Raw genomic sequence first — 15,201 nt, 5'->3', positions numbered from 1 at the left:
AGAAATTTTAAACCCCATTTCATTTTTCCAACCATCACACATTTTACTCTGCCACCTTTACTGTTTATTCTGTCCCTGCCTGAAACAACTTTGGAAATCTCTTTTCTTGTTCATGACTCCTAGGGCTACATCATTGCTTTAAAATATTAAATTAAGAAGAGTTGAAGTTGCAAAAAGTATTGTATCTACAGCCGTGACAGCTGCTGGTTTGCTTCCTTGATCTCTCTCTCTTCTGACTCCCAGCAGCTGCCTGTTCCTGCAGGCAGAAGCTTTTTAGTGGCAACTGTCTGTGTCTGTTGGTGAAAATTTACCACTGACAAAATCCTGCAGACAGATAATGGCAGAGGTATTGCAAGCAGAGGAAAATAGCTGCTGAAGGCTCCCTGCCAGCCTCTTCTGTAGTGTCTGAACTTCGCAGTCTTTTGCAAAACTTTGCAAAGTGTTTTAAGTCTGATGCTTTCTTTCTGAAGCTGTACTGAAACAATTCACAACATCCTCTCTTATAAGTCTGCATGAATGCCTTTTCTCTGATAACTGATACATGATATTCTTTGGTAATATGAGCCATTGCACAGTGATAAAGGGATTGGTTTTCTAATTCGAACTTGTACAATGTAATTAATTGAATGTAAACTACTATAATAGATACTCTTAAGTCAGAAAGCATAGTATCATTTGGCATGCTAAGTGTGGTACCTCATACTGAATGACAGAAGGGCCTCAAATGGAAAGGTGACTGTATTTTCAAAGCTGTTAGGTAAATGCAGCTTCCCTGGTTTTGTTTGAGGACTAAAATTACCTGTTAGAAATATTCCAAAAAGAGGAAAAGTGCATTGTAAGTAAACATTCAGTACATAAAGAATCAATTTTTTAAAGTTTCAAAATTTGTTGTTTGGGGTGATTGTAAAGCTCTGGGACTCCGTCCCATTGCTTAGTTACAGAGCATTAATAGCTGTGATGGAAGTTTGCTGAATTTCCCTGCACTGCCTTAAAGCACTCCTGCATCTCAGTGAAGATCTCAGTCTTTACTATTTATATGAAGTTCCTAGCCATATGTAATATGTAGAAAAGAAACAGCACATCAAAACCTCATGTCAACTCATGAAGTTCTCCACCACTATTTTCAATGACTTCATTTCATGAATACTTCATCTGTCACTTCCAGTGACATTGGAAGAAGTCCAGTCCCTTTTGCTCTTCTGTATGACCACCTGTCTACCAGGAGAGATGGCATCATGTGAGCATTGGTGGTCTGCATGGTAATCCACACCAGAACATGAATCCAGGTTGAAACTGACCTGCAGGGGAAAAGACTATTGGTTTAACAGAAATCACCTGTTTGAGCTGATTTAACTAAAAATCTGCTGACTGTACATGGGAGGGAATGGAGGGAGCCATCAGCTAGGATATCATATATATTTGAATATACTTTCTGAATATAGATCTGCAAAGATTTGAAAGTCTCCAGAGGCTGAAAAGCCAATACAGGTGACTGAGAGATAACATTTATTCTGTGTCAATGGAGTCCTAAAAACAGTCATAAAACATTTCCATTTAGGACTAGCTTTCATTCAGTGCAGTGTGGTGATACACCAGGTAATAAGGGACTTCAGATATCAGAGCGATCCCTCTCAGCTGTGTGCATGTTTATCTGCATAGCAGATAATTAAAGAGTTCAGGAATACCTCAGTCTCTCACTACATAGTTCAGGGAAATGTTGTAGAAATTGTACTATTCATCATTACCAAATGCTGATGAAATTGCACTTGTAGTATTGTCAGAATTAATAGATGCTTGAAAGAATGGAGCATCTTGAGCCTGGTCTCTACCCGGGTGCTGACTTGTTACAAAATGACAGTTTAGTGTGCATGACCTCAAAAGTATATCTATATTTTGCAGATCACCACTTTTTTTTTTCAGTGACTGCTATTGGGTTTCCTTTACATCACTCATAGTAGCAAAGCAGGAGGAGCATTCAAGTCCTCTGGATGCTCCGCTTGGAGCTGCCTCCAAGCAGATTCCCAGCTGAGCTCTGGCAGCCAAATCCTGCTAGCCCCAGGAGCTTGCTTCTGGGGCTGTATTTGCTCAGAAATTTAAGTTCTCCGTAGCATGCTGACAGGATGACATGGTGCACAGATGCAGAGCCTGAGGAGCACAGCTGATGGAAGAGCCTGTTGCTGCTCTCATTGGTGCAATTATTGTGCACAGGGTCTGACATGGGAGGACAACTCTGAGGTCTTGAAATCTAGGATGCAGGTATTACTGGCAACAGTATCAGACGACTTTATTCAAGGCTTTGCTGTCTTTATTCTTCCAATTAGATGCCTTCTTTTATGATTGTGTAAACTTCTTGACTGACTAGGTTATACCTTTTTGCCTTTTCTCTTTTGATCTAACATTGTCATTGTCTTTCAGCTTGTACATTTTTCCATCTTCAATGTAGTTTCAAATCCATTTATAATGACAAATTGTATCTTGTTTGGGTCTTTTGGTGAGTCAGATGAAACAAACTTTGAGTGTCTTCTTTTTGAGGTGATTCTCCAATTTGGCTTTCTCCTTGCTAAACTGTTTCAGCTCTTTGACAAAATGACCAGATGAGGTAGTGTTTTTAGGCAGTGCTTCTGCCTTGCTTGTTATGCAGCAGTATCATTGTCTGCCTTTCAAAATGAATTTAAAATAAGTGAGCGTCCTTCACGACACGCTAGTGCTTTTTATCTTGTGGGTCTTCAGAAAAATAGTCCTAATTTTAACTACTGAAATGTGGGGGCATTGAAAGAGGGGAAAAAGAAAGGCCCCAAAGGAGGGTGGTGAGTTGAGTACAGAGTGAGCTGTTCAGTGTTTTCTACCTGCTTCTAGGACTTGGTTGGATGCCAGCAGTGTGTAGATGTTACCACAAAATCTTGTTGTATACGTTATGCAAGGTTTTGTTTGCTTAGCTGTTGAAGACAATTCTGTTATACCCTATTAATATTTCTTTTTATTACTTTATTTTTATTATTTATGATAATTATAGGTTGTTATTCTGTGCACGGAGCAGTGAAAACTGTTCTAACCATTCTGTATATACAGACTGAAACTAAATTGACCATAAACCTCTTGATTTTTCATTCTTCTAAACACTGGTCAAGTTCCAGCCTTTCACATCACTACTCTTACTTTAAGGCAATGAAAGAATGGTATTGCCTGCCAATAATCAAAATGACATAACAGAAATGTCCTGAAAGGGTTTGCAATTCATAGTTTTATGCACTGAAGAGCTAGGTTTACAGAGATTTTGCGTGCTTTCAGAGAAAAAGAAGTGATGAATGTATTGTTTTGCTGATCTAACATAACTTTTGCTTTTCTTCCTGTAGACCACTGCTGGCCTTAACACAACTACTGCATCTGTCCTTCAGTTTTCCCTGGGTAAGTTCAGCTTCTTCATTTCTCTGAGAAAGTGTAAAAAGTAATTTCTGCAAAGGAAAATGGCCCTCAAGTTCAGGTTTGCTTTTCTGGTTGATGTTCTACTCAACATGAGGGATTTAAAAAAATTTCTAATCATGCAGCACATTTATTCCTCTCCTAATCTAGAACTCATCTACACTTTGGAAAGTAGAAACTTGAGTGAATATTCTGATGATGAAAGACATATTCATGTTTGGGGTTTTTCACTTGTTCTGTAACTTGATGGACAACATTATCATCTCTTGTTCTCTCTCTGAAGTGTAATTACTGTTTATAAACAAAACAAACTTTAAAACAGAGCATGTCAAGGATTTAAAATAATTTATGATTGGGTAATGCTGTTTTAAACACATTTGTGCAAACAACATGCAGGGCAGACCAATGCTGAATGCTCCTTAGCTCATGTTATCAACAGTGTGGTTGTGTGCTGTGTTGCTTAGAATACTTGCTGTAAGCTGTTGCACATTTCACTGTATGGTTGTGGCTATAAATTATGGCAGAAGTTGTGGCTTGGGCTGAGGGCAAATTTGAAACACAATTTGTTAGCTCATATCTCAGTGTTCAAAATATGAAGGAAAAATGGTTTTATGATATAAATGGTTCAATATAAAAGCAAGCAGGAAATATGGCCTGTTTCCTCTGTGGACCCCTGGATATGTGTTTCCAAATCATATTCCTATTTTTAAAAAAGTAATTCTCCAAAAGTACCTCAGCAGATGTGTCATTAGACTCTGGAAATCTCAGCTGGAAATAAGAGCTGTCAGGTAGCTTGGCTAGCAGCTTGGTTTTGTTAATGGATTGTAAATCAAAATCCTGGAAGGTGCAGAAATATGTCACTTAAATTTGCTTTTATCTGAAGTTGTTCATTTGACCGAGGTCATCGTAACCTGCCACCCTGCAACTGACTGCGGTGTTAATAATTCTAAGGATTGGGATCTATCCTTTTTATTTTTAATAACTGTTTTTAAAAAGCCAGGAAAATGTACCCATTTCTAACTGAATTATTGCATAAATATCGGGCACCTCCATTGAAAAGTAGCTTGGAGCTCCCCTGCAGTGGGAGTCAGCTTGTGAAAGGGGAGCAGCTCCTTTGGTCTGCTAGGATGTGCCACTTGCCTGCAGAAACCCTCCCAGCCTTGGCTGTGCCCACAGGCAGGTGACTTTTATAGTGCTGCAAGTTTGTAATGCTGGAGGAATTTTGCTTTTCAGGAAAATTCATAAGAATCTTCTATGGATTGTTCTTGCAGTGACCCAGAGTGCTTAACAGCAGTGTAAGCTGAATGGGTTGGTAGGTAAATGTTTGCTGTCACAGCTCAGTGGCTGAAGTCTGCTGCAGGTGAATTACAGAATGGTGCAGGCTCCCAAAAGCATCAGAATTAGAGTTAAAATTTCACTGGTAGCTTTAGCTCCTATCAGCTGGGGATGATCACATAAAGATCCTGTGAGAGCAGACAGAGCAGGGAATACTCTACATGACTGGATACCTTAACTTGTACCAGTAGGAACCAGTAAAATCCCCAGTATGGTGGAGCAGGGCAGGGGTGGATGCCCTCCTGAATGAATAAAATTTCAGCCTGAAGTTCAAAATGTGTCACATTTCCCCATGTGCCTGTGTTGAGCTTGAAATACCCAGTAGGTTGGTTTTGTAACTGATAAAAACCGGCATGAGCCAGGGGACTGCTGCTGAGCTCAGCAGTGCTTGGCTTCAGCATCATAAATCTAAACCTGGCATTTGCCAGTTTCCAGCTTATCCCCAAATGCCCGATTTAATCATAAACCTATTTAGGGATTCAGCCAAGGAATTGCCTTTTTAAAAAGAGTGTTTAACACTTTTTATCAGCCACAGAATGCTTTAAGCTGTAATCTTTTGGGGGTAGCTGTGTGTTGAATTCATCACATGGCTTTGACCACATCAAAGTGCATACCCTTTGATTTCTCTCACCACTAATTATCAGATGGAATTTTATATTTGTAGGTATATAAGCAGATGAGGACTAGGAAATGGTCCTGGTTTCACCTTAGATCCTAGATCCTTTTAAACTGTGTGGTCAGGAAGGGTAATACCCTAGGGAATTTTTCAATAGTTGATATTCTGTCTCATTTCCTTCATGGACCACTGATCTGGTAGTCTTGCCCATTAAAGGGAAGCAGGGTTGCAAAGGTGCACTTAAATGAAGGTTTAATGAGGGTGAAAAGGTAATTAGTGAGGCCTATTCAGCACACAGAACAACATTAATGTGCAGTTATCCTTTCTGAATGAGAACTTGTCTGCCATCCAGCATTCACTCAGGACTGGTAGTACTGCCTTTTGGTCCAGGACTGGGCTGATGTTTACATTCATGCACTCTCTGCTGAAGTGTGCAGCAAATTTCATTTACTTCAGATGTCTTAACCATCCATGGCTACACTTCTCCAAGACCAAACAAAATCTAACAGTTTCCTTAATGTTCAGTGGGGTTGTTAATTGAGGTATTTAAATCAATGCCTTTGGGCTCCTTCAGGCCAAAACATTTAGTTCAGCATCTAGGAACTGAAGGATATTGCAGAAAAGCCTCTGGACTCAGCTGCCGCCCAAAGTTAGTCTGATTCATTAGCTGAAATGTTCTCTATTTCTCACTCCAAATCTCTGGCTATTCCCATTAGCTGACTCCCTGGACTTCTCCAGGGACAAAGATAATCTGTCATTTGTATAGGGCACTATTGTGGAAAGTGACTCGTAGTGCTGACTAGTGACTGAGCTAAACACAGGAAATAAAAAACTTACGCAATCTCATGGGCAGAAGAGGAAACGTTTTAAGGGAGCAATGCCAGGGCTGCCTGTGCGCTGCTCCTTGGGTGTTCTCTCCAATCATGAACTCCTGTAGCTGTGGTGTGGGGAGGCTATGCCTGCCCTGCATGCACAGTTCAGCATCTACAGGCTCTTCCCATTCCTCCACAGTCATAGACATCAAGCTCAGGGTGCTATGATGGGTATCCACGCCCACTCTGGCCTCCAGGTTCTCCTCAGTGGGTCACAGCATGAAAACTTAATTGAAAAGCTTTGTTCTTTAGCTCTCTCCTCATTTTGTAGTATAGCTAGATAATTTCAAACAGTATTTGAAAATGGGAATAGCTTGTCAAGGAAAGCTCCACTCAGTTTTGTTATGAACACTCCTCTGGAAACAGGACGACTTTGACAGTGTCATATATTGCACAAATGAATGATGTTTGCATGGCAGCACTCTGAAATTGCTTTCTCTTCAATGTGTATGCCCTTTTCACAAAGATCCTCTGTCACTAGTAGAGCAAATTAGTAATTCTGCCCCTGCCATTTTCTAAAAAGTTTAACTCTTCTACTAGTTTATATTAAACCAAAATCAATTTTGGAGGAAGGGCTTTCTTCTAAGATAAAAAAATACGTTTTGAGAGGGAATAAGTCTTCAAACATTTGGCACTTAAACTCCGTTTTTTAAATATGAAACCATTAGTCTTGCAAATAAAGAACTAGCCAAGGGTTCAAAAGGGTTTGTTGTTGGGGTTTTGTTGGTTTGGTTTGGTTTTTTGCTTTATTTTGAGAAAACACATGGGTTTGGACTCTCTCTTCCACAAAATCGTGGTAAAGAACTTTGGCAAAAGTTGGGTTCACAAAGCTAACAGATTTTACTTTAATTAATACAGTCATTAATCCCTACTTTCAGTCACCACCAAAACTACCTTTCTAGGCAAATGTGTGATGTGCAATTTTTTCAATGATTTTCATGCCAAACTGTCTTGCCCTGATTGATTTTACCTGAATTATGGTCACTTTGTATGTGTGGCTTTGGCTTTGCTTTAGTGCAAAACTGAATCTGAAATGATATACAAAAGATGCCATATAATACGTTACTACAGTTAAAAAAAAAAATTGCATGAACACCTAAGAAATTAACATCTCAGTAGCTCACTGTTACCAGCTCCCTGCATTGCTGTCTGATACACAGGAACAGCTCACTCTGACAAGGATGATTTGCTCTCTTAGTCATTGGAATCTCATGATGGAATTACCACCTTTATATAGGCATTACTTCATTATCCTACAAAGGACTACAGTGAACTTAAGAAATAGCTGATCAAAAAGGAAGTTGTAAGAGTATACAAAATCGCATTTAGAAATCATGAACTGTGAGGTAAAGTTTGAAACCCGTCAGTATCCATGCAAGAAAAGTTAACTTTAATCTTTCTTTTGTTTTATACTTACTGCAACTCTTCTGAAATGCCTTTCTGTTATCTTAGTGGTGATCATGCCAGAATTCCCAGCATCCAGAAAAGGAAATACAGAAAGCCTGTGACAGGACCATGGCACACTTGAAACAGTTTGAGTGTGTGTTCACTGTGACAAATGAAACATCACACAGGAAACTCAACATGATGCAGAAAAACTGTCGGCATTAAATAAAATAATAAAACCCTATCCCTAAAGTTCTGGTGGGCACTGAAGGTACTACTGAGCTGGCAAAAGTGTTGCTCTTTGGGAGCATTATTTGCTATTAATATCGAAGATGTAGCATGCACAAGCAAAGCTGATCTCCAGTGCCTGCACAACAGTCTTGACACTGGAAATTCCTTAGGTATTTTTGCTGCATGGAACAGATAGTCCCTGCTATTGCTAGAAAAATAGCTCGACGTGAAGCAAAGCATGCATCTAGCACATCAACTGTCATTAAAAACATAGCTTTCAGTGTGGGGTTTTAGTAGTAGGTATTAATTTGGGAGAGTGCTTTGTGATTTTGCCAGATGGACTCTGTTTGTCCTCTCAGGAAAATCCTAGTGGGTATTATCCAAAAGGTGGGTCACTCATGTTATGAGCCGCATGTTGGTCTGGAACAAGAAGCATTTGCGCCCTAGAGTAGGAATGACCCTTTTCTCCTGCTGCATGGAGGGTAGCTTGTTTCACGTCACCCAGTCTCTTCTCTGCCATCTGATTCTATTGCCCCTTTCATTGTTCCAACTTATTTTGTCAAAACATCTATCAGACAACCAAGTTTATTGATGATTACAAGATTTGTTAAGGATAAAACCTATAGTGTTCCAGATGGGTAAAACCAATTGAATGGAGTCACAGGTGATACACTTGCAGCTTATCAATCTTCCTTAATATCTAACAGAACCCTATAGCAGCTACAAACATGCATAGCTATTGGTTTTAATGTGGTTAAACTATTTTTATTAGTATTCAACTATTCAGGGCTTTTTGGTGAGGACAAAATCCCTCTAACTCAGGGTGCAGATACATCACTCAGGTGATCATCTTTCAGTACCCTCTTTGTCCCTATTTTCTATCATCTCTGAAAGGAAATAAAATGTTAAGCTTTCTGCTTTTACCTACATAAATATTTTATTGGCAAATTTATCATACAATGACTAAAATAAGTAAGAAAACAAATTATTTCTCCAGTCTTGTTCAATGCACTTCCCACTATGGCAACTTTATTTTCCACTTCTGTAGGCACCCCTGTCTACACTTCAAATTTCTTGAGCTTCTTAAATCCATCAGACCATCAGCTGTACTTAACTGAAGAGTAATTGTGATGACTTTATGCTGTCATCATTTTTAAGAGGTGAATTGCATGTGCCAAGAACTTCCATGTGGCTTAGTTTGTTTACAGTCTATATTTAATGCCGGATCATTTACTAGAATCATAGAATCAACCAGGTTGGAAGAGACCTCCAAGATCATCCAGTCCAACCAATCACCCAGCCCTAAGCAATAAACTAGACACAGTCCCTGGTAAGTGTGGCAGAGAAACCAGATTTAAACATGTGTTTAATTGTTTTTGATTAGAATATGAGTAAAGGTCATTTATTTCGATGCAGATCTTTGGTGTAGCGGTTCCAAATAGGTGTTCATGTCATGTCCTGCCTTGCCCTAAGCCATCAGATTAGTGAATCATTGACCCAACAACCTCTATTACACTTTCTGAATTACTAAGGTCACCAAGATCTATATGAGGTTGTTTTACTTAGCAAATTCATGGTCTAAGTGTCTCAGTGATGTTTATTGAAAACAAAGCAGAGATAGTGTTTATCACCTTTAGTTTACAAATAAATAAATAAGGAAATTTTTTTCAGACTTAGGTTTTTTCATTTATATTTGTGGTGGCAGTTTGTTACCAGTATGATTCTTACAGAATTAATTTACAAAATGTAATTTGTTGCAAAGAGAAAGCAATATTTTTGGTTTAGCCCTAATGTATACTAACCACGGATGATTATTATTGTTTTTCTTCTTGTTATTACTATTATTGTAATCATTGTCATCAGAGTTGTTAAATGCACCTCTTAGATTAGTCTTTACCTGACAAGCTTCTATGCTTCAGAAAACACGTTCACTTCCCAATTAAACTCAGCAAGTAAAAAAACCATGACAGACAAAAATACTCTTACAAGAATGATCTAATTACATAAATAGTGCAGCAGATTCACTGCCCTCCATGTGTTTCTGTGCAGGAAATAGCACTCTCTGGGCTGTCCTCTAGAGCAGCATCCGGAGGACTCTGCAGAGCATCTGTGAGGGACACGAATTCCTTCTTTCCACCACAAACATCCTGACTCCACTTGGCTCAGCTGTGTGAACAATGATGATTGAGTTTGGCCCCATGTAACAGTCTGAAAACACATTTATATCTTTATCACATTTTAATTCACTTCTGGTGGCAGCTGTTGTATTGATGGTGCTTCTTTTATGTCATCTATTCATCCACTGGTTTGATTCAGACCACTCACTAGAAATTCACACATCCAAACATCTTTTGTTAAATAGGCCACAGCTTTGGCTGAGAGGAACCATTGCTGACCATTTTCTCTTCATTTCCATTTTTGTTTAGTCAGTTTTACAATTAGCAGAAGCTATCAGATGACTGATGAATGCTGTGATAACCATTTTATGAGCTAACACTGGGCTTGACCTCAGCAGAGAGAGGCATCCCTTCACAACTGCTATGAAAATTCACTCAGGTGTTCCAGTGAAATATCAAAGAGAAGAAAAGTCCCTTCTGAATTCAGCATTGAAGAGCGTTTATCTTTTAAATCCCTCACTATCTTGTTAACTGAACATAAAAATACTCATGGTAGAAACTGAGATGCTCCTGAATGTTTTGAGGCTGTCGAGCCACCTCTTGCATTTTAGTCACCTGTATTGATTATCTCCTCCAATCACACAAAATTTATCCTGCTTTGATGCCTTCCAAGAAGCACCAGGTTTGCTGTGCAGGCATGGCACATCCATATGATTGTGCCCACAGTGGTACCAACAGAGAAGGTTTGGCCAGTAAGCTGGCCTGGTGACCACAGGACAAATAGACTATCTTGCATTAGGCAGATGTGGAGCACTTTTGGCCTAGCATGAGGTTGTAAAGGCTTTTAATTGCCAGGAAGCTAATAAAATTTTGCTAGAACTCTGTCTCAACTGAGCTTAGATAGCGCATAAAGGCAGTTTTTAAAAAAGGTAATTTAAAGCACTGATGTCCATAGGAAAGGAATTTATGAAATGAAGCTTGGTTGTAACTATATTCAGATGCAGCCCCTCTAAGCAAAGGGGACACAGCACCGAGCATATCTGAATCTCCAGGTTATTTTGTACTAATTCCATTACGTTTGGGAAAATCTCCATGATTGCAAATTCAGTGACAAAATTGGCATCATTCAACATTCTGAATTCCTTCTGCTTGCTCATTTCCCATTTCCCCCCTGATCAAACAGTATTGACTCAGCACCCAAATTGCCATTTGCTGTTGGCTGACTTGAAGCCTGCTAGTTACATCTTCCTGGTGAAGTCCTTTGTGTAGATGCATAGGTTGTAAATTGCTTCTCACGTGAAAGCATAAGACAGGTGAGGCACATCATCTAGCATGCTCCACATAACACGTGAAAATGTTAGGTGGTGTTTATTGATTCTGCTGAGTTATACAAGAGGGACTGCCTAGATAATGCCTAGACTGAAACCAGGGTTTAAAGTTAATGCTGTGTTTGAAAGACATTTTAATGGCCTTGGGGCAAAATGATTTGTGTTGTTTTGGCTAGCCCAAGGTTACAGTGAAATACTGTTCTTATTGCTTGTGTACCGGAGATTCTCTGCCACTGTTAGGAATTAAAATGTGAGTGATAACAGATTTACTACACACAGAAAAGATAAAGAGAACCTCAGGATTCAGAGCCAGGGCAGGTGGCTGAGCCACTGCCTCGCAGATGAACGCAAACCATTACAGAATTGGCCGCTGCAAATAATAAATGTTGGATTACAGACTGACTTTCATCTTAATCCTGCTCATATCATTGTATAAGGATAACACTTCCATATGATTAAAATCGTCCATTTTTGAATTAACTTAAACAACAAAGCATCTGTAGTTCCCTGGTGGGGAATGGAGAATCCCCTGGCTCAGCAGAATGCTCCTGGGTGTTTCTCCAGTGACTGTGAGGGAGTGGGTTTCCATGAAAGCAAAAGCAGATAAAAATACAAAACCCCATCAGTTAAAGGTTTTGCCAAACTGATTATTATCTACTTGCATCTAAAATTGAAGGCAGGCAATCAGTTTTAACTGGTTTCAGAAAAGCTCAGGACATTGCCTGAGAAAAGATGTTTCTCAGATTTTCTTGGTGCCAGGGAGTTTTGCTAAAGCCAGCAAGGAAAGGACTTTCAAATCTTTATATTCATCTTCTTTTATACAGCAGTTCTTGGGTTTGATAAGTGTTTTCTACTGCCTCTCTACAGTGCTGGTTAAACAACATTTACCTTCCTGCAGTATTTTAATACCCTTATTGGTACCTTATGATGCTCCTTTTCTTCACCATTGACCTTTGCAGATGACCCAGGCTGCTAGACAGAGTTAAACAAAACATCTCTTTCTACTTATCCATGCATATTAGTCTGCTACTGAACTACTTTAAGATGGTATAATTTAAATCTTCCCAGCTTCCTCGAAAGGTCGTCCTCTCAGAGGATCTTCATATGATCTGACATTAGATAATGGCAATAATTTTGAAGGGTACAGTATGGGCATGCCAGTGAGCGTGAGGCTTGCTACTTGGTCAGACATTGCAGAACCACTGTTAGAGGATTTCTGAGCTGTTAATGATATCATTTCGGTGGCTGTGATTCCTAGGTGTGTCCATTACATCCAGGTCTTAAGTTTGCTCATTTTGCCTTCAGCAAGTTGCTATGATATGGTGCACTGAAAAGCATGGTTAAATTTAGAAGCATCGTGTAACAGACACATTACCCAAGTCCCTACCTGCTGGCTGGAGCTCAGGAAGAGACTATAAATAGCTGAGCATCTTTATATCAGAATAAATTGGAAACTAGCGTAAGGGAAATACTGCTTTCCTCATAGCTTATTTTTCTCTCCTCAATGTCCTTAGCACAAAAAGCAGTATGAGTTGTGGTCTGATATTTTTCATGGGGAGAGAAAACATTTGTGTGAGTGCAGGAAGCACATCATATCTCTGAATATAAATAGACTAAGAGGAAGTAGAGCCAGATAAGCATTTCCTCTGACTTGATATCTTGTCTAAAGGAAATTAGCTGCATTAGTTCATTAAAAGTATGTTCACTGTTGTTGGGAATCCTGGAAGGAGGTGGGTGGGCAGGGGCAGTGGGAGGTGCTCCCCACTCCAACCACAACCACCCTCTTGTCAAGGACAGGACACTCAAAGCCCTGCCCACCCACTGTTTGACCTCTGATTAATTTTATTACTTCATCTCTGAAGTCTCTCTGATTAACATTTATCCAATATATTTGCTAATGGTTCTTCTAATCTTTTACAGTGTTATGGTGGGGGCCTTTAGCATGTTTTTCAACTTTTTATTTTTTATTTAGATGTAACAACCTAGCATTTCCAAAATTCAGCATAAGCTTAGAGCTGCCAGTGGAACAAAAGTGTGGGGTTCTCTGAAATCTACTGAAAATAGCTGGGACCTTGCATTGCAAATTTCATAATGCTCACTAAAGCTAGAGTAGATCTGACTTTTAGCAAAGTCACACTGAACCACTGAGATTTTTGTTTTCTCGTGTCGGATATTTGTTTCAGATAATTTATCACACACACACAGGGGCATGCATAATCAAAATGCTCTTCCCACAAAGGATCAAAAAGTAGCCAGCAATAAAAATCTGTAATTATTTCTATGAAAAGGTGGGCTAAGATGACAAGATAGAATACAGATCTTGCAGGCTTTAATATGAAGGGTTTTTACACTTGAAATATTCATTTGAACGCTTGAGCTTTATCCTGTAAACAAAGACAAAATTTTAAAAAGTGGTGTAAATATTTGAAACATGCCATAACTAAAGGTCACACAATAAAATTGAAAAGGTGTGGCTTTGATTAAAATTAAAATGCACAAAACCTTCCATCTTTTAGCATGGTTAAAATAAGTTGGTCATCACTCGGTATAAAAATACACCTAGAAAAATATCTGTGGAATGTTCATTATCCCAAACTGTATGGTTCATTAATTTGGAAAAAACTATGAGGAAGCCAGCCAAATTTGGCCACTGGTAACTTCTAATACCCACTTTGGCTTAATTCAAGCAGCATCAGCAAATCATAATCTGTAGCTAACACACTAATGAGTATTCATCACATTAACAAAATGAATAAAGCAATCGTCTAGCATTAGGTGAATGGGGTTCTTTTCAGCTCCCTTTTGTTTATCAGGCCACAGTTCAAACCCTTCTACTTTTTGTTTGTTTGTTTGATTCTTCCTTGGACAGTTCCACATTAGACTCATCCTCCTTAAAGCTAGCAGTGGATATCTTATTTGCTTATCCGCGGAAGCACTTGCAGAAACTATCAAGAGGCTGTCAAGAGGCGGAGAATGTCACAGTCTATAAGGAGCAAAATATTGCTTCCCTTGCAGATGGCACCCAGTTTTATCTCAGCAAAACACCAGCTTCTAATCAATGTTGTTAAGAAATCTCCAAGACCAACAGCCGTATGACTTAGGTTTCTGTAAATCTGACACAGTTGGAGGCAGAGCTGTTGTGAGAATTAATTTTGCTTGCTGTTGTCAGACTGCATACAAATAGCTGAATACCTGGATACAGATACCTGATATGAAGGGCCTTCATATCTCTCCTGGAATACTCTGCTCTTAGTGCTTCTGCCTATGGGATGTTTTAAAAATAAGGCATGTAAGATATTCACAAGTACTTTAGACAGCACTGAAGGAAACCAAAATCAGCTCAACAATACTTACCAAAAAAGGCAAAAAAATCATGAGCATCTGAGCTGGATGTGTTGCAAGGGGGGCAGTGCTAGTCAGATCATGGCTATGGGTTACTAGTCCTACAAAACAAGAAGCAAAGGAATTGAGAAGCATACTTTTAAACCTCTTTTCTTTCCTATTTGATTGAAGTAGAATTAAGAAAGCAGTGGTCAGGAGCTGTTGAGCATTCCCCTGCTCTGCCGGTTAACACCCTTCCTCCCTAGCCCCCAAACACACCCCTTCCATTAACATCAGCATCTGGATTCAACTTTCTGCAAATCTTATGTTATCAACATTTGCCTTTGCCCAAAATCTAAGCATGTAAAGTGCAAGCCAAATAAATTGGTCTTCCAGAATATTCAGTATATGAAAATAGCTGGGTTTATATTAGAAGCTGCTCATTGTTTCTGAGAATGGACAAAATTGCTGCCTGAGCTTCAAATGTATCATTTAAAATTAAATCTACGAAGATTGTCTCTAACTTTTTTATTCCCAAGTTTTAGAACTCTGTGAACTTCAGCTAGAAGCCTATT

The 15,201-nt window shown here is 39.2% G+C and overlaps 1 protein-coding gene across 1 annotated transcript in view; it reads left to right on the top strand.

The window, feature by feature from the left end:
* Window positions 1-15,201, top strand: part of RELN (reelin) — a 262,132-nt gene that overhangs the window by 119,270 nt on the left and 127,661 nt on the right. The window contains exon 8 of the mRNA XM_054399823.1: window positions 3,354-3,405. Within this exon, the coding sequence (XP_054255798.1) occupies window positions 3,354-3,405 (52 nt within the window). The remainder of the gene's footprint in view (window positions 1-3,353; window positions 3,406-15,201) is intronic.

Source organism: Indicator indicator, chromosome 3 (assembly GCF_027791375.1).
Source record: "Indicator indicator isolate 239-I01 chromosome 3, UM_Iind_1.1, whole genome shotgun sequence".
NCBI lineage: Eukaryota > Metazoa > Chordata > Aves > Piciformes > Indicatoridae > Indicator > Indicator indicator.
Note: the sequence above shows the minus strand (reverse complement) of the source record. Positions and strands in the feature narration are given on the sequence as shown.